This window comes from Phacochoerus africanus, chromosome 16 (assembly GCF_016906955.1).
Source record: "Phacochoerus africanus isolate WHEZ1 chromosome 16, ROS_Pafr_v1, whole genome shotgun sequence".
Classification (NCBI taxonomy): domain Eukaryota; kingdom Metazoa; phylum Chordata; class Mammalia; order Artiodactyla; family Suidae; genus Phacochoerus; species Phacochoerus africanus.
In genome coordinates, this window is record NC_062559.1 from 25,167,171 (window position 1) to 25,191,174 (window position 24,004).

A 24,004-nucleotide genomic window follows, 5' to 3' on the forward strand; every position below is an offset into this window, starting at 1 on the left:
GAGCTCCCCAAATTACATGAACACAAAAAACCATTTTAAAATAATGGTATCAGCATCAATCTTCTTCCTATCAAACTCTTCGTCACATGCTGAGCAATGTTGAATTTTTAAAATCTTGAACTTGTGCTTAAAGGAAATGAAGTGAAAAGGAAACAGAAACCAAAGAAAGGAAGGAAAGGCAGAGGGAGGGAGGGAGGAAGATAAGTGAGAAGAAAACAAAACTAAGACCCTAACTGAAGAGCAAATATTCTTTTCTGTTTTTAACTTCTGTGAAAATTTCTAACTCATCCCATGCCCTGTTCCATCTGAAGTCAACCAAATTCAAATATTTGCTGAACATCTGCCATGTGCAGGGCTGAGCCAGGGGCAGAACATCATCTCTGGGATTAATCATAAAACTTCAGACAAATTCCAAATGCATGAATATCCACATAATGTAACTGTACTTCCTGTCATTTGTCTGCTTTCCAGAATGGCCTTGGGCCACTACCTCTTACTACAAGACTTGACTGGTCTTGACTAGTCTTAGCTTGACTAGACAGGACTTAATCCAACATGATGGCTTTCGGCTGACTAAACATACTGTCCTTGTGGGATTCAGGCGCTTCGTTTCTCACTATTGACCACCACTTAACCTCTACACCCTCTCCCTCCCTAACAGGTAAATATGCACGTGGCTTGCACGCCACCCACACACACAGAGTGGCTTGATGCCTTGCCTTTGGGACATATCCAGGCTTCATTGCTGTCAACTCATCTAGAATTAAATGCTCACTAAAAACTTCTCCTGCCACTACACATGCAGCACCTAACACGGGGGGCTCTATTTCTCATGCATAGATAGTGTTAGGATTTAGGTGATGCTTAGGTGCATTTCCAGGAGAATCAAAGAAAGTGAAACACTGGCGCCAGAAGTGGCATTAGAGACGGATGGCTGAAGGTCAATGCTGACTTCACCCTCAGCATTGAGATCAGAATCAAAAGAAGGCAAGGCCAGAAGAAATGGGCTGATCTCAACAGCAAAAAGCTACTGCTACCTAAGAAGCTACACAGTACTGTCTCTCTGTGACCTTACGCATAATAGATTTATTAAGCACCTAAGATAGGTGCTAAGTCCAAGAATGCAAAGTCCAAGGATGAATGAAACAGTCTTTGCCCTCAAGGAGCTCGTCCAGTGGGGGAGACAGACAGGGACATTGCAACAAAGTGTACGCTAGGACAAATGACAGAAAATGAGTTGTGACAACACTTGCTCCTGACCAGTAGCTAATAGCTCATTCAACACCAGTCTATAAAGTCCACAAAGTGAGTATTTACCTTTCTTCATCAATTGTAGCACTACCTCAAGGCACCAGGATATCTGTGAGTTTTTCATGGCTGACACAACATTGGCCAAAAACAACCAACATACATCAATATGTCAAATAATTTTAATGACTCCAGAAGTCCTTTTAGTTGAGTTGACTTCTCATCAGTACCACAATCAACACCTTACCAGCTTTTGATTCTAAAACAACGCTGTTTAATAGGCTTTTTGCAGTGATGTAAATACTCTATCTGTGCTCTGCCCCATGTGGCAGCCACTGGTCACGTGTGCCTACTGAACACTGGAAATGTGGCTGGTGTGAATGAGCAACTGAATCACGTATTTCAATACTTTTGAAATTAAATTGCCACATATGCCTAGCGGCCATGGTCCTGGATAGCAGAGTTCTAAAATTTAAGTGTTTTAGGATTGTGATCTATGATCAAATAATTTTTCCCTTAATGCCTATACATATGGTCTACTCGCCTCCAAAGAATTACAAACATGGATAAACACTGATTTCCTTCTGTATCCTGTGGTTGCTGCTAGGAATTACTCCCAGTAAGACATTAAATGTTAAAGCACAATCAAAACATACATATATCTTGTTTAAAGGGGTTCTGACTTTTACCATGGCCTTCCTGATGAACTGGGAAACATTGAAAAACATTTGAAAGTTAAGATATTTAGCATATTAAGAGATATTAGGCAAAAACTATTATTCTCAATTAGTTCTAAAAGAAAACAGTATCTTCAAAGGGAGACTTAAAGGAGGTTTTCAGTGTGCGGATTGATTTAGATCAGCTGAGTTTTACGCATCATAAATATCAGGACTCTGTATGCTGATGCACTGCTTAATTATTAGTGCCTGGGCACTTAGGAAAACTGAAATGAACGAGTAGTTAAACGAGTATGGATGGGAACATTCTATATCAGGTTGTTGTTACTTGACTACATGCATTTGTCAAGACTTTCAAGATGGTACACTAGAAAAAAAAATTATATCAATTTTTTTTAAAGGAAAAAAAGTAATATGGAAGCACATTCAAAAAATCATGGAGATCTGCAAGAAAGCAGATGAGGGAGTACCCTTGCAATGCAGTGGGTTAAGAATCTACCAGTATCACTGCAGCGGCCCTGGTCACTGCTGTGTCACAGGTTCAATTCCTGGTCCGGGAACTTCGAGGTGCAGCCAAAAAAAGGAAAACAGATGGGAATGGGAATGGGAAGCTACTAAATTCCAAACAGGAAACTCATCTCCCAGTAATGAAAGGAGGAAAAGGCTCAGAAGGAACATATAGGCTGAGACAGGCTGTGTGATATTAGGTAAGTCATTTACTTCTCTGTGCCTCGGTTTCCTCAGCTTAAAAATGTACAACATGAAAACCCTATCTGAAACAGTTTGGGGCAACATGAAATGAGAAAATAAATGTACATAAAATTTTCAGCACTGGGTCTGCACCTGGCAATCACTGGGTAAACGGTAAATGGAAATAAAACACAGGCTCATCTTTTTAATCAACCCCTTCCCCTGAGCTCCTCTGGTCCTGAATGAGGGGTTCCATTTCCACACTACGGTCTGAAAAGTTGGCAAATGAGTAGTCAGGCAAAGCCACCAGGTTAGGGAAAACTCAAATCTCTTTGGAGTCAGGGGAAGGAGGAAATTCAGTGCATGCTTCCAGAAAAACCTGAATGTTTGCCAGAAGCAAAATTCCCACAACATAAAATTTTAAGCAAGTTCCCAAATGTCTAGTGCAGACATGAGAGCATAAATGAATTCATCAATGAAATGATTTATCCTGGCAAACTTCCCTGAGTGGAAGCAGCTATCGTCTACATATGAAGGGGAGAGATGAGATAAAGAAAAGTTCTACTTGGCAAATTAAGAGTAATTAATCTTTTGAATGGAGAGTAGTTATTATTTGGGGGGGGAGGCATGCATATTTTCTAACTCTTGTTACAATTTGTTTTTGGAAGATAAATAGACCAAGCAAGCCTAGAGTCATAACCCACTGGATTCTACCGATTCCATACTCAAGATAAATTAAAGAATTAGTTCTTGCAGAGGAATTGGGTATAATTTGTAGTTAATGCATCCCTTAAAGCAATAATACATGACTGCTTCAGAATTAGATTCATTACAAATTTAATAATAATATCTAAACATTTTAATTCAGTGTAACTTGGGAGGTTGTAACTCAATTCAAAGCTTTTGAATTCTCATTAGTTGAAAGAAACTATTCCTCCTTAAAAGCTCTTCAAACACCTCCCTCTCCTCTATGACTCATAGTTAAGCCTCCTTACAGGAAGCTACTGCAGATTTTTCCCATTACCTGTTCAGTGGGTCACAATTAAATAATAACTAGAGTTAGACAGTCATTACATTAGTTCTCCACCTAGAAGAAAGCCTCTCAATTATTTTAGAGCAGGTCCAGATTTACTTAGGGAATTATCTTGGAGTCATCTTTAATTTCTGCCTCTCTGATTAAGAATCTCCTTCAGCTGAGTAACATTAAATGTGTTCCTCATGTGATTTTCAAAAGCAGTGTTAAGTCAGGTGTCAGAAATCAAGTCCACAGTGAACACCTGTTAATAATCCAGAAACTACTGACATTTAAATGACGGGCTAGCTCAGTAGTTGTCAGTGTGGACCTGGACCAGAAGCACGTGCCTATCCTGGGAATTTGTCAGACACAGGTTCTCAGGCCCCACCCCAGACCTACTGAATCAGAAACCCTTCATTGTGGGCTCCACAGTCTGTGCTTTAACAAGTTCTCCCGATAACTTCGATGTGTCCTGAAGTTTTAGGAAATGTGATCTAGATCATTCTGGCAACAAAAAAAAAAAAAAAAATTGGAGGGCTCAGACCAATCCAAATCATAATCATTCCCATTATCCAGGGAGATGAACTCACAGATATGTTTAACACCACCTCCCTACCCCCCAAAAAGTTGCTAGTGATCCTTAGTAATAATTTGGAAAGAAAGACTTTTGTTTCATTTTAAATAATCTAATGAGGATTTTTCGGTTTGGACAATTATTCAAAAGAAGCAATTGATCCCTACGTCCAGTTCAAAATATCAGAACACTTTGGACACGAAAAGTGATACAGTCATTATAACATTCTTAATTGCTAACAAGGAACACCTTCGTGATTCTACATCTTGTTCCTAGACAATGGTAAGGCTGGCAGGCTAACTACATATAGTATCAAGAGCTGTCATCCTATACAGCAAGTCTTCATGGGCAGAGCTTTCCTGAGCATCTATTTCATGTGCCAGGGCACCTCACTGGCTCCAAAGACACTGAGGATGAGTAGTAAGCACATGTGTGAAACAAGAGTAGATGCTGAGGGAAAAACAATTAAAGCAGAGACTGAATTTTTTCCATTTTCGACAGTGCGCCTCAGTTTTTCAATATGTGCCATCCTGATTTCAGATATTCATTCCATTTCTGGCAGCCAAGCCCCTAGGTCAGTCTGTGGGCAACAATGCAAAAGGCCGACTTTGTCAAATGGGAAGGGATACAATATATTCACACTGCCAGGCTCAAAACCCCTGCATTTTGAGGTCTAATACAAGCTCACATTCAATATCATCCCATAAATTTCTAATACTCTTAAATAATTCACTTCATTCTTTCCAGGTAAATTTTACATCATCAAAGCATTAAGGAAAATGTCTAACAAACTGAAATCTACAAACCTCAAAAAACAGGCTAGGAGTTCCCATTGTGGCTCAATGGAAACGAATCTGACTAGCATCCATGAGCACAAAGGTTGGATTCCTGGCCTTGATCAGTAGGTTGAGGATCCAGTGTTGCCTTGAGCTGTGGTGTAGGTTATAGACATGGCTTGGATCTGGAGTTGCTGTGGCTTGGTGTAGGCCAGCAGCTTTAGCTCAAATTCAACCCTAGCTTGGGAACCTCCTTATGCTGTGGGTGCAGCCCTAAAAAGACACATACACACACAAAAACAGGCTAATAATAATGCTTCATCGAGAAAAGACTGTCAAACATGGTATACAGAAATGGAATATCATTCAGCCACAAAAAAAGAATGAAGTATTATTGCTGCATGCTACAACATGGGTGAATCTTGCTAATTATGTTAACTGGGTGAAGCCAGACACCACAGGCCACATGTCATATGATTCTATTTATGTGAAATGCTCAGGTCTATAGAAAAAGGAAAGTAGATTAGTGGTTAATAGGGTAGGTAGGGTCAGAGAGAATGGAAGTTCTTTTTAGGGTGATTAAAATGTTTAACTAGATAGTGGTGGTGATAGTTGCACAACTCTGTGAATACACTAACACCTACTAAACTGAACAATTTTAAAAGATGAATTGCATGCCATGCTAATTATATCTCAATTTTTAAAATCCACAATATACTTGGGGGTATGCAGTTTAGATGACATAGGAATCAATATTCTCTGGTTTATTTTTATACTACAGTGAGATTTACTTTAAATAATAATCTAAGTACCAAGAGGATCTGGCTCTGTTGTTAAGACAGATCTGTAAGAGAAACGTAAATTCAACAGGTGTGTATTTGATGACCACAGCACTTAAAAAAAACAAACATCTTCCCCTCTCCAGAATCAACTGTATGGTTTTAGAGAAAACCAGGACCAGATTCCCTGCAAGTCTTAAACATCAACGGTGTGCATCACATTATCCCTGAGTACTTTCATAAAGCTTTCAGAATTTAAATTACATCCATATATCTGGTGAGCTGTGGGCAGTTATCATATTTACAATGCAATTCTCATTAGTTAGGACATGAAAATGATTTCTTTTTTGTAAAGGATACTGTGCCAACAGCAGCACCATCTATTGGATGAAAATGTAGGTTAATAACTATTTTATCATGAACCATCTTAAAATAAAAATTAGGATCCTCTAACTGAAAAGAGTAAAATATGTACTCCCAAACTGAGGCACATTTTCTAACTTTCAAGTTAATGTCTCCAAACCCATTATATTCCATTGTGACAGAAAATGTCATGAGGGAAAAAGATACTTCTTAAGAAAATTCAAAAATCCTGTCTGGAAAATGCCTGGAACACGTGAATCTGCATCCCAGGTAAATATCCTAACCGGCTATTTCAGGAGGCAGTTTCAGTGTTAAATGTGTAACTAGAAGGTGATGGGTGAGATGTGAATCCCTGAATAACGATATCGACCTGCAGCTCTCTGACTGCAGCAGCTTTGGCAGAACGTTGAAAGAAATTTTGATCCAAACTTTTTTTTTTTAACTTAACTGCCCAGACTTGAATGTGACTAAATTAAAAGTACTGAAAAACACTGAAAAGTCAAGTTGGTGCCTGTTCCTGTTCCTGCCCTTCAGGTGTGTGTGGGTAATTCGCATCAGACACGTGCATTTAATAAAGTCCCTAATATCCGCAGCATGAACTTAACAGCAAGAATGGGATATAGTAGGTTGCCCCGCACTGTGGTTGTATTTATCGTTTTATGTGTATCTAAAAGGCTCTTTCCACACTTTGCCAAGGTGGGAGAGAAAAGCTGCGAGGACCGGACTGTGATGGGCAAACCTCCCTCTCTGAGCGGCCGGAGCAGCATCCCCGCGGGCAGAAAGACGGCGGCGGAGATGCGAGGCGGGGAGGGGCCGCATTCTCCCACGCCGCGGACACCCGTCGCGCCGCCGCGACACCGTGGGACCCCCAATCCGCCGTCCCTCTCGCATCCTTGCTAGATGGCGGCGCGGCAGCAAGTACCCAAAGCTCTGAAATCTCCCCACCCGCGTCCCAAACGATCCCAGAAGGGAAACCCCACGGAGGTCTTATCACTCACCCAGGCGGCAAACACAGAGCAGCTGAATACAAGCGAGGAAGCGCTTTAGGATTCGCATTTCCAGACGGTCCGGGGGCCCCCACGGCGCGGCTTCTCGGCTGCCTGGAGTGCGGAGGGAGGGGGCACCAAGGAAAGGTTTCCTCCTCCAGTGCACAGACTGGTGTGTTGGGGAGGGAGGGGTCGGAGAGAGAAGAGAGAAGAGAGAGAATAACGAGAGGAGGACGTGTGCTGCTCTCAGGCCCGGGAGCCGCTAGCCCAGGCGCATGTCGGGCGTGCGGGACTCGGTCTCCCTCGCCGGCGGCGGCCGCGGTCTGAGCGCTGTGTGCCGGGTGCGCGCTCGGGCCCGGCTGTGCGCGCCGCGGCGGCTCGGCGGGGGCGGGGGCGTTGCGCCGCTGGGAGCGTGCGGCGGGCCGGGGTCGCGCGCTGGGGGCGGAGGGGCGCGGCTGCGGCTGGGGGCCGGGTCCCAGAGTAGAGATCCCAGAGCGGTACCCCTCCTCCCGGCCCCTGCCCGCAGCTTCGCTGCCCTGGAGTTTGCGGAACCCGTTGGCGTTTAGAATCTTCGCGGAGAAAATGTCTCTTCCTTAAAACTCCTTCATGCCTTTGAAAGAGATGAGGCCAGACCCTCCATGTCCGGCACAGCCAGAGACTGACCTTTGGGGTGCACCCCTGGAAAGGTTTTTCTTTTGATTGTTGTTGTTTCCTGCATATGCTGAGTGGGTACAGCCAGCAAGTGGTGGGGGTGCCTAGGTAACCTGGGTTCCCCTTGCCCTTTTCTATAAAATTCCGTTTCCCAAATCACCCAAATGGTTTCAGACCCCATTTCCTTCAGGGCAGTTGACTGTAAGTAATCTCTGGCCTTGATTGTGACCATTCAGACCCTACCCATGCCCCAATCAATTGTCCCGCTGTGCACAGCTGCCTGGAGGAACTTTCAACAGCAGTGGTCCTTCGGCGATGCACGGAACTAACTACCCAAGTACCTCCCTGCACACAGTCGCAAGGGGAATTTTCTAATTGCTAGGTGGAAAGAGGTACCAAAAAAATATATAACACGTGCTCTGTGCTGCCTCAGAGCTGGAAATGTCACACCGTCCGTGCTTGTTTCTGCTGTGGTTTATATGTTTCTCCTTATATAAGACCCTATTGGTAGCCTTTCAGGAGTCCATTCTAAGACACAGAAATTCGAGTTCTGGAATGATCCCTGTGTTCTTACCCAGCATTGGATGTAGATTATCTGTGCAGTGTGTTTTCGTGTGTCCTCTTCTTGTCTCAAAAATAGTATTTTGGTTTTAAATTTTAAGGAAAGATTATCACATTCAAAATTGGGCTCTGTATTTTGAGGTGTTACAATTGGTCCTCATTAACATCCCCAGCCTCTGAGCACCAAGTTAAAGATGCAGAGCTAATGGTGCAATTTGCTATCGCTTCAGGAATTGATTACAGTCGTGTAATAAATTTCAAATCCATGTAGAATATTTATTCAAGAATACATATAAATACTAAGAAATTGTCCTTGATCTTATTCTTCCTGTCAATAGAAATAGAAATGTTGCAACTTTTTCAAGAATTATATGGAGATTAATAACTGTTCATGAGCGTTTCCACTTAGGAAGAAAATTTTTGCTTGCATGGCAGAAAGTGTGTATATAAGCTAGAAATGCTCTGAGAGGTCAGAGAAAGTGTTAACTATTGATCGGAGTAGGCAGAAAAGATTTCCTAGAAATGTGTAGTTACTCCAGAAGGACTGGCTGGAAAAAAACTGATGTCAAAATGGGTGGAGACAAGAATGAAAGCAGCAGATGCTATATGCTATAAAAACAACTTGAATTAAATTTTAGAAGATTGAGTGGAGTCGAACTGTGAGGACGTTGATTTCCTAGCAGAGAAGCTTATACCTGACATACTAAGCAAGAGGTAACCATAAAAGAAATTTCCAAGAACTTCATCTGTTTAGAAGCTTGGTTTGCTGAAGGGCACACATGGTCTTCTGAGAGGTCTCCATTATTAAGGCTAGACTGCCAGAATAATCCAGCAGTAAAAACTTACTGTTACTTCCCTCTTACTTGTTTGAGTTAGATCACAAAACAATGGCACTGTAAAGTTACTCTGATAAAAAGGGCAGGTGGATCCTGTGGTCTCTGCTAAATCTGTTCTCACAGTTTCAAATCATGTCATTCACCTGAAAAGGTAAAAAAACACCCCTTGAGAGAGTAGTCAAGTTGCTACTGAGGTTTGTACTGAGAGCAGGATGGCACCCATTCTACAAGACTGAGTCATAGCAGTAGAAAAGGGATTTGGAGGACCTGCTAGGGTAGATCTGAGAGTCCCAGGGAGATCAGTGGAGTGGGAGGCTTAGGAGGTTTAGTCCTTGGAAAATAGACCATTGCAATAGTCCAGGTGTGGAAGAGAAGGCATCAAAAGGGTGGAAATATCAAAAATATTATAACTCAATTTTCACAATTTTATGGGGGTCATGACCATTTTTGAGATGTGTTACCTGATCAATAGACATTAGCCATTATTAAAGTTAAAAGCCTCTAAAACCACATGCCTCCATTCACTGGCTGAACCTTTCATCTATTTATTTATCCATGTATAGATAAAAAGACCCAGATATATTTTCTATATATTTATAAATATATTTACATATTTCATATTTCTATTTATTTTTTATATATTCAAGATATATTTTGTGTTTGTATGTGTGCTGATAACTTTTATTTACAGTTTACTGTTTCATATAAATCATACTTAAGTCCTAGAAGTTTGTATTTACATACAGAGTTCAGTACATTCCTAGAAGAATACTTTTTTTTTTTCAAAAATAATAACAAAACAGGATACAATTAATATCATAGTTGGGTAGCTTAATGGCTATCTTGCTTCTTGGGGATCTCATCTGGGATTTTAGGGTGAACTCTATCCAGATGTCACCAGTGGCAATTCATGAAATAGCATGGAGTTCTTTTCACCATAAACTTTGTTCAATTCCTCAATATTTAAATGAAGGATCTTCTAGTGGGTCTTCATTTTACTTTTCAGCCAGATCTGTGATTTCTTCAAATATAACCGAGTTTCAGGCAGGCATCCAGAGTTCTCTTGTGGAGAAAGAAGGTTATGTCCATTTCCATCCACTGCATGTTATAGCCAGAAAGAGAACAGCTGTGCTGTAGCTTGTACCAGTTGCCAAAGGGGTAAGCCTGGTGAGGCTGGAATTCTGGCTTCATTCTTTCTAATGCAAATGCAAATAATCAATAAACAGTGCATATTAAGGATTAGAAGAGAGTTTGATTTGTACCAAACTGAAGACTATACCTCAGAAGACACAGATACAAGAAGCACTTGAATTGTGCTCCACTAGCCTACACAATGGGGGAGGCTTTTATAGGCAAAACTGGCAAAATTACATAAATTGTTTATCCAGAACTGGGATTGGAGCTGGCAAGAAGAAAGCTGCTTATTAAGCAACAATTGGTTGGGGTTGGAAATGGTTGCATAGTTACAAGGGGAGACCTTGAGAGCACAAAGTTGCAGCTGGCAGCTGCTAGCAGATATTGTTTTGAAAATGGCTGGTGGTATCCTTGAATTTGATACAGTGTAGAAAATGCAAGTTCTTGGTGATTCAGGAACATGTCTGGAACCACATCCACAATGGCCACATGGCTCCATTTTGAATACCTGAACCACATTTTGATTATTTTTGGTTGTTTGAAGTCAACAGAGGTAACTGTTTTCTTGTCCCAAAGGCTGGTACTTTCATTGTTTGTTTTTTTTTTTAATAGTTATTTCCCCAATACAATTTTTTTTCTACTATACAGCATGGTGACCCAGTTACACATACGTATACACATTCTATTTTCTCACATTATCATGCTCCATCATAAGTGACTAGACATAGTTCCCAGTGCTACAGAGCAGGATCTCAGTGCTAATCCATTCCAAAGGCAATAGTTTGTATTTATTAACCCCAAGCTCCCAAAACACCCCCACTGCCTCCCCCTCCCCCTTGGCAACCACAAGTCTGTTCTCCAAGTCCATGATTTTCTTTTTGATTTTTAAATGCATTCTTTATTTGACGCTTAAAGCGGATGTACAATGCATGTTTGACAGGCCATTAAGACAGATTTTTTTAGGTAGCATAAAGTTCAAGCCAAACCATGTGTAAGCCAGAATGACTTCCCCATACCTAAATATATGAAAATGTCTTTCATTAGCTGGTACCAATAATAATTATTTTGTTGAGCTATGCCAACAAAACAAACTACAGAGTAAATATCTCTATTGGTTCTTTAAAAGTCATCCTTGACATTCATTCATTCATTCAAAACATTTCTATTGTGTACCCCTATGTATCATGCATTGCTTTAGGGGCTGACCATTCAAGTATGAATTACTCCATCCTTACCATAAAGGAACTGTCAGATGGGAAAGAAAAATATAACTACTACAAAATATCATTGCAGAGGATTGCCAGATAAAATATAGGATGCCAAGTTAAATTTGAATTTCAGATTAAACAAGGAGTAATTTGTTAAGACAAAATACTTGTCTTAGTGCATTATAATACACTAAAATTAACAAATAAATTTAGTGAATAATTTTTAGTAAGTAATTTTTAGTACAAGGTAATTTTTAACATACTCCTATTTGGGACATATTTTTATTTTTAAACGTTCATTGTTTATCTGAAACTCAAATTTAACTGGGTGTTCTATATATTTATTTGCTAAATCTGACCATTTCACTTTTGTATGTCCAGGAATTGTCTAATGTCAGAGCTGGTCATTTGTGGTTGTGAAATGTCTATGATTTCCCCTAAGTTTCCTTACTCTGCAAATTGTTTCCAAAGTGTACCTAACAAGAATAAAGATAGAGGCAGATAGAGGAAGGGGGGTGTTTTATCTGCAGAAGCTGTTTAACTCATAAATTCAATGGAAGTGCTAGGAAACTGCAAAATGTTATAGAATCACTGAATAAAACATGGAATTAAAGGGGAAGTAAAATATCTGTACTTCTTATACTTTGCCAGTAGTCAATTGCTCCTGTTTGGCCTTACTGCTTGTTTTTATCCATTGTCATTGACAAGTATATTTGAGAAGTCATTAGGTTGGATCAATTAAATATTTACACTCTGAGGAAGCAATTGTTATTTTTTTTAGAAGTAAAATACTTCTTAGCTGTTGGTTACATTAAGATAATTTTTAGTTGTACTAAGCGGAATGGGAGAGGCAGTTCCTCTTCTACATTGAACTGGTCGTGGGCTAATGACTGATATTCAACATCTGTATATGGCACTCCCTTATCCCCACCCCATGGATATCTCTATTATAAAACATAATAGAATAATTATATTTCTCTTTTCCCCTAACAACCATGACCTGTACTCAATTATTCAAATAAGTTCCAAAGGAATGTGTCCTCAGATTAATGGGATCCACATGGCCAAATTCAGGTTTATTGCTACTTTCATCTTCTTGCCATTTAAAGGTGAAAACACACTTCCCCCTGTTCTACCAGAGATAAGCATGGGATTCGAAGTCTTCCTACAAGCTTAATTTAAAATCAATCTTTGGCTCGCCCTCTAGACCCTTGAAAAATGTCCAAGACAGTGTTAGACTAGAAAGCAAATGTGTAAATCAAGTTTTACAAACCAGAGAATCAGCATTGGACTGGGTCATTGCAATGAGCTGCTCTATTTTAAATGCATCGACATTCCCAATTAATAGTCACTTAGTTGTTTCTTGCCTATCTTCAGTCAAAAATTACATACAACCATTCTACCCTCGACAGCATTAAAAATCGCTTTGTTAACCTTTATTTTTTTAGCCAAAAATATTATCTCACTATAACTGCCAGGTTTGATTTTAGGACCAGAACAAATCTCTTCCCTTTACTTGTAGAAAGAACTGCTTTCCTCTAATCCCCGATAATGAGGTTTCTCTTCTCTTGCTACATGCTCGTTCTTTCAAGCTTGTTCCCAACCCCCTGACCCTTCTGGAGCCAATGGTCCATCATTTCTTTGAATCTCTCTCACCCGATTTCTTCTTCTCACTAAGCTATTAAATATTTTTCCATCAAAAATCTCTTCTTGACCACACAGTCTCATTACAGTTAGTGTACCAGGTGTGTCTTTCATCATAATTTTCTTGTAAGAAGAGACTATTATCATTATGTCCACTTCCTTACCTCCCATTTCTCTCAAACCACTAACACCAAGGTTCTGCTCTCCCCAGTCTATTTATAGAGGTCTTTAAATGGTGTAAAATTACATTCTAATGGTTTTAGAAGTGCATCACTCTTGAAACGAAAACCTCACTATTTTACCTAAACTAGCCTTAGAAGTTGCTTGGACCCCTTCTTTCTCACCAGCCCCATCTAATCAGTCACTAAGCCCTACAGTTTATTTTTAAGTTCCATCTTTTCTCTGTCATTCCTTAAATAATTCATGGGGCTGAAATCTTCTGAACTTCATAAATGTATGTGTGAATTCATTTATCTAAGAAGGACAACTGTCTGGCCGATACACCCAGCTACCTCCCTTGCCTGCTTATAACACATTTCCAGGGAGCTCTTTGATGTGTCCCTGTCAGGTCCTGGACATTAATTTAGACCCTCAGATTCAAGAGGTATCCCCTCTCCCTTGTTTTTTTTGGCTGGCTCTTTTGGAAAACAGACTTAGACAGCTCAGAAGACATTTGCCTTGACTTAGCACTTACTTGGTGGTTTTTGTTCTTCAGCTAACAGCATGGCTAGCAGGCCTAGAACACCTCCCATGTATTCTCAGCCTAATGGGAGCTTATTCTCTCCTTTCCCTGCACAATTCTTCTCCACTGATTCCATTTCAGTAGAGAACAGTCTGGGCCTGGGTTTCCTTATTGTTTCCAGCAGCTGTATCTGGCCTGTAGTTAATTTTGAATTTTGAGTTAAGAAACACCTCTTTTTTCTGGGCTGTTGCAAAACTCTGACATTTGCCATTGGCCATTCTCCCTAAGTACCTGCTTTTATTTATACATGATTCTAGACACCTTCTCCTGGTTCCTTAAAATAGAAATAAAAGCTGAGGATGCCCATACCCCTAGAGGATGATCTCACTACTCTCATAAGAAGGAATGAGACTCGAACAGATAATATGATTGAGAAGCTGGTATAAACCAAAGTTCCAGAAAACTAATGAATGGCCAATGTTTTATTCTATCTCCTATAATAATAGTGATTGTAGCCACATGTACATGGCAATTATTAGGTACGAAGCATTGTTCTAAAGGTGTCGTGTATAATTGCCTAACCCTCCAGCAAACCTTTGTGAGTAAATCTGCCATCTTCCCAAACTCCTGGGAAAACTGAGGCAAAATGATTTGTCTAGCCACATAGATCGTAGCAGACCTTGGGTGTGAACCCCTATACCTAATTAATCTTTATTGCTTCTCCCTGAAGATGCTTAAGAGATTCTATGCCAACTAATCCCTTACTAAACTCAGACCAGGTGATTTACATGGTTGGAAATGTGTCCCTACATGCTTTCCCATATGCTTTACAAAGCTTGTCCCATGTCAAATGTCAGCAAAATGAAGTGTGCGATGTGGGAAATAAACACCCTCCCAGGAATTCAAATGTACTGTCTGCCCAAATAAGATTAGTGTGGCCTGAGAAGAATCCTGGCTTGTGTTTCTCTTCAGTTATCTAAGTACATTTTGGGAAAAAACCCTGAAAGGATTTGGGACATCGGCATAGTTGAGCAGAAGGTGACATCAAGACTGGAGACCAGAGGGACCCCATTAAGACCCTGTTTTCTCCCCTGAACCCCCGGCATCTGGTGAATTTCCAAAATCCTATCAAGAAAAGAGCCTATAATAATAGTAATGTTTATCCTTTACTGACTTGACTATCAATGTCCTGCCAAATATTTTTGCATCCATTATCTTTAATCACTCCCAAACCCCAAATTAGATATTATATCCTTTCCCCATTTTGCAGATGTTTCCCAAGTCTAAAAGAGTTTAGCATTATGCAGAGTCAGAGTACTTATGACAGTATAATTGGAATTAAAAATCAAATTTCTCTGATTCCAGTACGTGTGCTTTTCCCAGGAACACACTTTGAATGTAGTCAGCCACAGGAAGGTGGTAGCTCCGTCCTTACCGTATCCTCTAGTGAGCACCGCAGTACAAACTGAATTGACAATATTCCTGCCAGCTTTATAGGCCAATGAAACTGGTTCTTCAAAGCGTTTATGCCTGTCCATGTTTGTGCATGTACTCGTGGCAAATTAAAACTTGAAGGTCGGGAGTTTCCTTTGTGGCTCAGTGGAAACAAATCTGACTAGCATCCATGAGGACACAGGTTCAATCCCTGGCCTCGCTCAGTGCGTTAAGGATCTGGTGTTGCTGTGAGCTGTGGTATAGACTGAAGATGCTGCTCAGATCCCCTGTTGCTGTGGCTCTGGTGTAGGCCGGCAGCTGTAGCTCTGATTCAACCCCTAGCCTGGGAACCTCCATATGCCGAGGGTATGGCCCTAAAAAAAAAGAGACACAAAAACAACCCCCAAAACAAAAAACTTGAAGGTCAATCAAGCATGTTCCATAACATGCAGAAGCACCTAAGAATGAGGGTAAATTAAAATAATGAAAACCAAAATGAGGATACACATAATGAAAAATGAGTAGATCAGGATGGGCTCAGGTATACAGCAGTGAGCAAAGAAAATTAAAATATCTGTGACTTGACCAGACAAAAAAGTTTATTTCTTGCTCACTAGAAGCCAGTTTAGGGTTCACCTGACTCAGTAGGGTAGCTGCCTTGAATGTGGTGGTTCAGCAATCCAGGCTGCTTTGATCTTTCTGCATCTTCTTCTCATCGTGTGTTTTCATAATTTCGGGAAAAGAGAGTGCTGGTGGATTTTGTACTGTTAAATGCAATATTTCCACAGAGATAGGACATATATCATTTCCCTTCCAACCCACTAGATTTCCAAAGTGCTTGGAAGGAAAGGAGAAATAAATATGGGTAAGTAATAGATGTCTCCTACGCAGAGTAAAAACAGGAAAGAGAGCTAGAGAGAGAGAATGAGAGTATAAAGCATAAAGAAACTCAAAATCAATAGAACACATTGTTTTATGCTTGCAGAATGTTCTGATAAGTGTGCTGCTATCTTTTTTTAAGGCTCTGAATGTTAAAAACTGTTCTAAAGTCTTTCAGAGAAAAATACCTATGTAAATCTCGATTGCCAGAGTTGAAACAGCTAACAAAATGTTAACCCATACCCTCCCTCCATCTGTGGGGTGCGCCTCCATCCCTGAAAGCTTCTGCAGGAGGATGAAGAGGGTGGATGGATAAGAGTGAAGGGGTGGACTATGACAGCCAGGCAAACAGCTTTTATCATGAAAGCAAATAGCTCCTCTGAATCTTTCCATTTTTTTTAACCTTTGAAAAGAAAAATGCTGATTACATTTATATATTTTAAGACCATGAAGGCATGAATGCTGCGTGTGTTTATAGTAGCACAAGTCATTCTAAATGATAAATGGTTTTACCATTTTCAACTTGAGCTACAATTCCTCCATTTTACAGGGAGGACATAGTTTTAAACAGAACTATTGCTGGACACAATGGATGCAAGTAAAGAGCCTGAGGAGAGAGCATGGTCCTTCAGCTCCACTGAGGGACATGGCGGTCACCTCTCTGCTCTACTGCCAGCACTAATGTACTCTAAGTAACATGCAAATTGAATGGGCTTTCCAGATCTTCACATACCTGGAACAGGTTACTGAAGAATATAGACCCGTGCACTCATAAAAATCCAGGTTTGAGTTCTTTTTTTCACTAACGGTCCTTGACAGTTGCTACTCAGCCTGCAGAATTGTGGGAAATAAGTTGCTGTTGTTTATAAACCACTCAGTCTAAGGTACTTCTGTGATAGCAGTTTGAACAGACAACCCACCTTTTCATTTTTATTTTCTCTCCTACCTGTTTATTTCTTTGCTTCCTGGAGGATTTTTCTCAACTCTGTTCCAACACAACGATTGCGTTTACTGTTTCTATAACCATACTTTTAAATTTTTTTTTGTCTTTTTGCTATTTCTTGGGCCGCTCCCGCGGCATATGGAGGTTCCCAGGCTAGGGGTCGAATCAGAGCTGTAGCCGCCAGCCTACGCCAGAGCCACAGCAACGCGGGATCCGAGGTGCGTCTGCAACCTACACCACAGCTCACGGCAACGCCGGATCGTAAACCCACTGAGCAAGGGCAGGGACCGAACCTGCAACCTCATTGTTCCTAGTTGGATTCGTTAACCACTGCACCACGACGGGAACTCCCATACTTTTAATTTTAAGAGATCTTTTTGATCTCTAAATGTGCTTTTAGAGTAGTATTTGTTCTTGTTCTGTGCATGCTGCATTTTACCATCTACTTACCCTCTCGGAAGATTAAAACCTCCAGACTCCACCAGGATGAGGACGTATAATATTCTGAGTGTGTGAAGTGAGAGGATCTAGGATTCTAGCTCCTTCTATAAATTCAGATATGAGTTTATTTTTCTATATGGTAAAAAACAGAATTGTAGCTCTATACATTTTCACACACCAAAGTCTCTTATTTTGGAGTTCCCGTCATGGCTCAGCAGAAACGAATCTGACTAGCATCCATGAGGAGGTAGGTTCTATCCCTGGCCTTGCTCAATGGGTTAAGGATCAGGCATTGCCCTGAGCTCTGGTGTAGGTTGTAGATGTGGCTCGGATCTGGCATTCCTATGGCTGTGGTGTAGGCCAGCAGTCACAGCTCCGATTTGACTCTTAGCCTGGGAACCTCCATATGCCTCAGGTGCAGCCCTAAAAAGACCCCCCCCCCAAAAAAAAAGTTCTCTTATTTGTTTAATTCTCTCACTTTTTTTCTTGACAGTATGGCACTGCTAGATTTTCCTCAATGACACGCTTATCCAAAAGACAATTACATAGAATTCTGTGCCTAGAGTTTAGAGCTCATTTTCATCATCAGGTTCGATCTTAAGGGGCTTAATGTAGGCATGACATTGGGAGAAGAGAGTTTTCCTCATTCTATATCTCTTGCAAATGCCTGGTAATAGTATTTTATGATATGACTTTCTGCAAAAACTTAAATAGGTTACAGCTCTAGCTAACTCAATCATAGCAGAAGAAGACGCAGGGAAAGTGTGCTGTACGGTCATAAATTGACAGTCCATATTCGGGTGCTTACCTAGCAAAGTGAAGCTTTGGTCTTGGTTTGAAGTGACGAGGACCACAATTGGTAGGCAGCCAAGCGGGAAGGTAATCAGGAAAGTAACAAAATGGGAGTGAGTTCTGGTTTTGCCTGGAATTGAGCCATGGTGCCCAGAGCAAAAGGGAAGAATCAACTCCAGCAGAGTGGTGTCAGTCAAAGAATGTTTTTCTTCACCTGCAGAAGCCAAGGTGTGGGTTTTGAGGCACATGGACTCATCTGGACATCTGGACTCAAATCATAACTTTATTGAGTGTTTCCCTATGGTGGATTTTTAAACTGATTTTTGGCTTCCAATTTTTACTACTGTAAATAATATTTCAGCGGATGTCTGAATGCATAAAGTTATGCTTTTAAGTTATTTTCTCTGAGGATAAATTAATAGAGATGAGATTATGAGCCGAAAGGCATGTGTACTTTTATAGGATTTTATTATGAAGATATGCCTGAAAAGGGGGATTCTCTGGATGGAGGGCAGAGGAAATGGATGTCTGTACAAACTGGGAGATTGTTAAATTATCCGCTGAGCCTAGGGAGCAGTTAACTTCTCCTGATTTCCTGAGTAGACCTACAGACTGAGAAGATTCCTCTCTACGGAATGATGCCAATCAAAAGTAGGGGCAGGAAGGATGGCAGAAGTTTGGGGAAACCTCTCTTTGGCTGGAGTAAAAGTGAAGAATAGAACTTCAGTTTGGCTTCTATGCAGCCCCTAAGAAGGGAAGTTAGGATCAACAGAGTTATTGGATCACATTTATTTGATTAGAGACAGTTACTTTACAACTATTCATAGAAGGGACAATCTGTATAGAACTAGGAAGAGTCAGAAATTCCCTTCGTTTTAAATTGTTAAAAGTTATCAGTTTTCCTTTGTAACTGTCAGCACAATAATTAAAATGAATGAGGATGCATTTATGATGAGGCGCACCAAGAAAGGAAGGAAACAGAGGCCTGTGCTACTCTTCAGAGTCCCCTGCAGGAGCGCAACTTACTGTGGGCTGCTTGGTGAGAGGAGCTGGCTGGTCCCTTCTCCTGTGTGAACGTGGGTCCTAATGCCTCAGTCAAGACGTGTCTAGAGACGGCAAGCTCTCTTTTATGAACAGCCAAAGACCGCAATGGTGTTCAAGTGGTATACTCCATGGAACTCAAATCCATTAACAGTATTTTCTTTCTTTGATCACACTCATGGTCTTAACTTAATGGTTGAGTTATTTTATGTCCATCTTCATTTTGTTCTTGGCAGAACAAAAATGTCTAATATTTAGCATTGAGAACATAAGTAAACAAATTATAATGTATATCTTTAACTTAATTAGCACATAAGGCCTAGCAGTGGATAAAAACCTATCAGGAGTTCCCACTGTGGCTCAGTGGTAACGAACTTGACTAGTATCCATGAGGATGTGGGTTTGATCCCTGGCCTCGCTCAGTAGGTTAAGAATCTGACGTTGCCGTGAGCTGTGGTGTAGGTTGCAGATGTGGCTCCGATCCTGCATTGCAGTGGCTGTGCTGTAGGCTGGCAGCTGTAGCTCTAATTAGACCCCTAGCCTGGGAACTTCCATGTGCCACAGGTGCAGGCCTAAAAAGCAAAAAAAAAAAAAAAGAAAAGAAAAAAAACAAAACAACAAAAAACCCCCACAGACATACAACCTATCAGATTGAAAAGAACTGTTTCCATAGGCATCCTCAACCCAGTTAAAACTATTTATTAAGCACCTGCTTTGTACATTATACTAGACACCATGGGGATAGGGGGAGTAGGTGGGTACCAAGAAACATGAGAAATGTCTGTCCCTGTCCTTAAGGAACTATCAAGCTTTAATTTAATGAACGCTGGTTGATACTAGACAGTTGGACATTAAGTGAGACATATATATGTATGCACATGTTACATTTTGTTCTCTGTATATGTAGCATAAAAATGAAGTCTTTAGCACAAACATGCATACAAAAAAGCAACTGAGGCTCATTTTCAGCTATAATTCTCATAATGCTCTTGTTCAATGTACTTTTTAGAAAAGCTTGTTGGGTACGCCCAAGAATGTACTCTTTTTATTATGGAAATGGATTTTTGATGAGGAATTATGGGCTCTCTACTATCCTGACTGATGTGTTGATTTTTCAGGCTGTCATTCAGGATGAGTGAGTTGCAAAGTACAATGAGGCAACTCATTGTAGGTGAAAAAAAGACAAAGCTTAAATGTGTGTTGAAATGATTGCAGGGCAAATTTCACAATGCTATTGTACTTCAAAGCAGTCTCTCCTATGAGTCAAATCTAACTAAAAAATTGAATGTCATCCAGTTATTACATATAAAACAATTATAAATTAGATCACAATAAAGTACTATGACAGGAAAATACAACATAAAATTAGTATACACATTTTTGGGTAAGTTAGACTATGTTACATATAAAAGATATGTTAAACTATGTTCTATAAAGCATAAATGATTATCTTTATCACATCTTTCATAAATATGAGAAATTTGACAAAATATGTAATAATTTTATAGTGTTCACTCAATCTCATAAGTGAAGATAGATCCATGTTCTTAATATAGTTTATCTTTCAATAAGATATAAGCACTTTCATTATACATGTAGAGGAAACTCATATTGTTTAAAATTTCGTTGTTCAGCATGTCAGGACAACGATAGAGGAGTGGTTGAGAAACCTCAAGTGGTAAGATTGTGTTTTTATAAAATAACTGTTTTATTTTATCAAATAAAATGTTTTATTTTATCTTTCAATAAGATATAAGCACTTTCATTATACATGTAGAGGAAACTCATATTGTTTAAAATTTCGTTGTTCGGCATGTCAGGACAACGATAGAGGAGTGGTTGAGAAACCTCAAGTGGTAAGATTGTGTTTTTATAAAGTAACTGTTATTTTGTTTAACAAAATTTATATGGTAGATTATCAATTATCTGTGTCAATTTGCTATTTGTTAAAATTTTCAATTTTGGAATTATTTAAAATATCCACTGAAAAGAGATATGCCCATCTGCTAATGGTCAGTCGGTATTCTTTTTAATTCACCGAAACTCTGAATGGTTTTTTCTGACAAATATAAAGAGCTTTTAAACCATCCTTAATATAATAGGTTTATCATGTAATGATTCATTTTTTAATCAATGAGATGAATTAAAAACAATACTTGACTTAAACAGAAATTGTATTGCATCCAAAATTAATTATCCCTAAAGTAAAGTTTCCAATTTATTTTTATATTTGTTATTATTGAGGCTTTAATTACTTAGAATTAGAAACAAAGTGAACAAAAGTAAGCTTTAGTGGAATAATCCTATGCTTAAAGTTCATCTTGCGGCTTATGTCAATTATGATTTATTATACTGCCATGCTTTTGCATTTGAGAAAAACTGAAGAACAAGCCAAATATGGCAATAAATCAGTGTGGATCGGGCAATCATTGCAATTTCAAAACTCTTTACACCTTCTGCATCAGCCTACACAATATCTCACAAAGTGAGAAAATAAGTCATTATTATGCCATAGCTTACTGAGTGGTTTTTATGCCTTTAAACACAAAATTTGTACTTAGGTGATATTTTTATTAGTAAAGTAAAAATACCAGACCCTTAAAATTTTTATAATATAAAGAGAGGAGAGATCATTTGTGACTTTATGCACAGATCAAAGGAAATGTAAATTACCCCCGAGATTAGGGAGCAATTGTTTTGTCCTGATCTCCTCATAGAGCCGCAAGCTGGAAATTCCTCTTCGTAGAATGATACCAATTGAAATTAGAGGCGGGAAGGATGGTGGAAGTTTGGGGAATCCTCCTTCTAAATGGAGTCAAAGTAGAGAAAAAGTTCTGAAATGTTTTGTTAGAGAGAGAGAGGAAAGTTCTAAAATGTTCTGTAAAAATAGCTTACCATCACTATTAGCATTCTATTGTTGCATAACAAATACCACAAGGTGCTTTTCAGGAAGATGGTGCCTGAGGTGAAGAAGGAAGCCCCTGCTCCTCCCAAAGCCAAAGAAAGGCTTTGAAGGCCAAGAAGGCAGAACTGAAAGGTGTCTACAACCAGCCACACATACACACGCACACATGCAAAAGATCTGGGCATCACCCACCTTCCAGTGGCCAAAAACACTGTCGCTCAGGCAGCAGCCCAAATATCCTCAGAAGAGCCCCCCAGAAGAAACAAGTTTGACCACTATGCTATCATCAAGGTCTCCCTTATCACTGAGTCAGCCATGAAGAAGACAGAAGACAACAAAACACTTGTGTTCATTGCGGATGTCAAAACCAACAAGCACCGGATGAAGCAGGCTGTGAAGAAACTCTATGACATTGCTGCAGCTAAGGTCGACACTCTGATTAGGCCTGATGGAGAGAAGAAGGCATATGTTCTACTGGCTCCTGACTATGATGCTTTGGATGTTGCTGACGACATTGGGATCATTTAAACTGAGTCCAGGAGTTCCTGTCGTGGTGCAGTGGTTAACGAATCCGACTAGGAACCATGAGGTTGCGGGTTCGGTCCCTGCCCTTGCTCAGTGGGTTAACGATCCGGCGTTGCCTTGAGCTGTGGTGTAGGTTGCAGACACGGCTCGGATCCTGCGTTGCTGTGGCTCTGGTGTAGGCCGGCAGCTACAGCTCCGATTAGACTCCTAGCCTGGGAACCTCCATATGCCGCAGGAGCGGCCCAAGAAATAGCAAAAAAAAAAAAGACAAAAAAATAAAAAATAAAATAAACTGAGTCCAGCTGGCTAATTCTAAATATAAAAGTCTTCACTAAAAAAAAAAAAAACCCAAACCCCGAAGCTTAATAGCTTAAGGTGTGTAACATAATTATTTCACATAGTTTCTGAGGATTAAGAATCCAGGTGCAGCTTTACTGGGTGGTTCTGGCGCAGCATCTCTCATAAGCCTGCAGCCAAGCTGTTGGCTCTCTGAGGACCTGAATGGAGTTGGAAGATCTGTTTACACGTTTTCTCACATGAACTAACTCCTCCTAATCTACCCCCCAACATATCAGATACATTCTTACTGTCTCTATGAATGACCACCCTGGGTCATTTCTTACTGGTTGCTATGTCTTTTTACTTGCTTTACACATTCATTATTTTCCTCCCTAAGTAATTCTCTGAAAACTAAGATTTAAGTAAGATTCTGGAAGCCTCCTGCTTTCAATTATGACAGAGGAACTGGAAACAGACTTGATCTCTTGCTATAAATATACAATCTTCAAAATATAGGGAAAATTGTTTTTAGATATTGAGCAATATATAGCACAAGACCGTGAGCCCTGATGTAAGGGCAACAAACTAGGTAAGTCCTACAATAATCCTGGCTTTCTGTCTAGAAATATATTCTGGACCACAGTGTAGGAGAGGCGTGCCCAAGCAGAGCATGGGCATCTTGATGAGCTGGAGATCCAACAGAGTTTTAGGAGTCTGAATGGCTAAAACCTTAGAGAAAAATTAGAGGGGAGAGGGGAGCTCTTAAGAGGAAAAACTCTCGAAATCTGAACAAGAGTTTACTTAAATCTGTGGGTAAAAACCAATGAGCCAGGGCAAAGAAGAACAAGAGAGCTATACGCTGAAAAATTTCCAGAGCTTCTCCATGGCTGAAAGATATTTAAGTTCAACAATACAGGGCTGAGATAACTTGAATACTTGTA

General features: G+C 40.1%; 1 protein-coding gene and 1 pseudogene across 2 annotated transcripts in view; one reads left to right on the forward strand and one right to left on the reverse strand.

Annotated features, from left to right (window-relative positions):
- The window catches only part of PTPRZ1 (protein tyrosine phosphatase receptor type Z1), a 181,335-nt gene extending 173,911 nt beyond the window's left edge, over positions 1-7,424 (reverse strand). For both annotated transcript variants that reach the window (XM_047763545.1, XM_047763544.1), the window contains exon 1: positions 7,121-7,424. In XM_047763545.1, the coding sequence (XP_047619501.1) occupies positions 7,121-7,178 (58 nt within the window). In that variant the 5' untranslated portion in view covers positions 7,179-7,424. The remainder of the gene's footprint in view (positions 1-7,120) is intronic.
- A 14,883-nt stretch (positions 7,425-22,307) lies between these two features.
- LOC125117783 (60S ribosomal protein L23a-like) lies at positions 22,308-22,787 on the forward strand (annotated as a pseudogene).
- Positions 22,788-24,004: the final 1,217 nt, after the last annotated feature.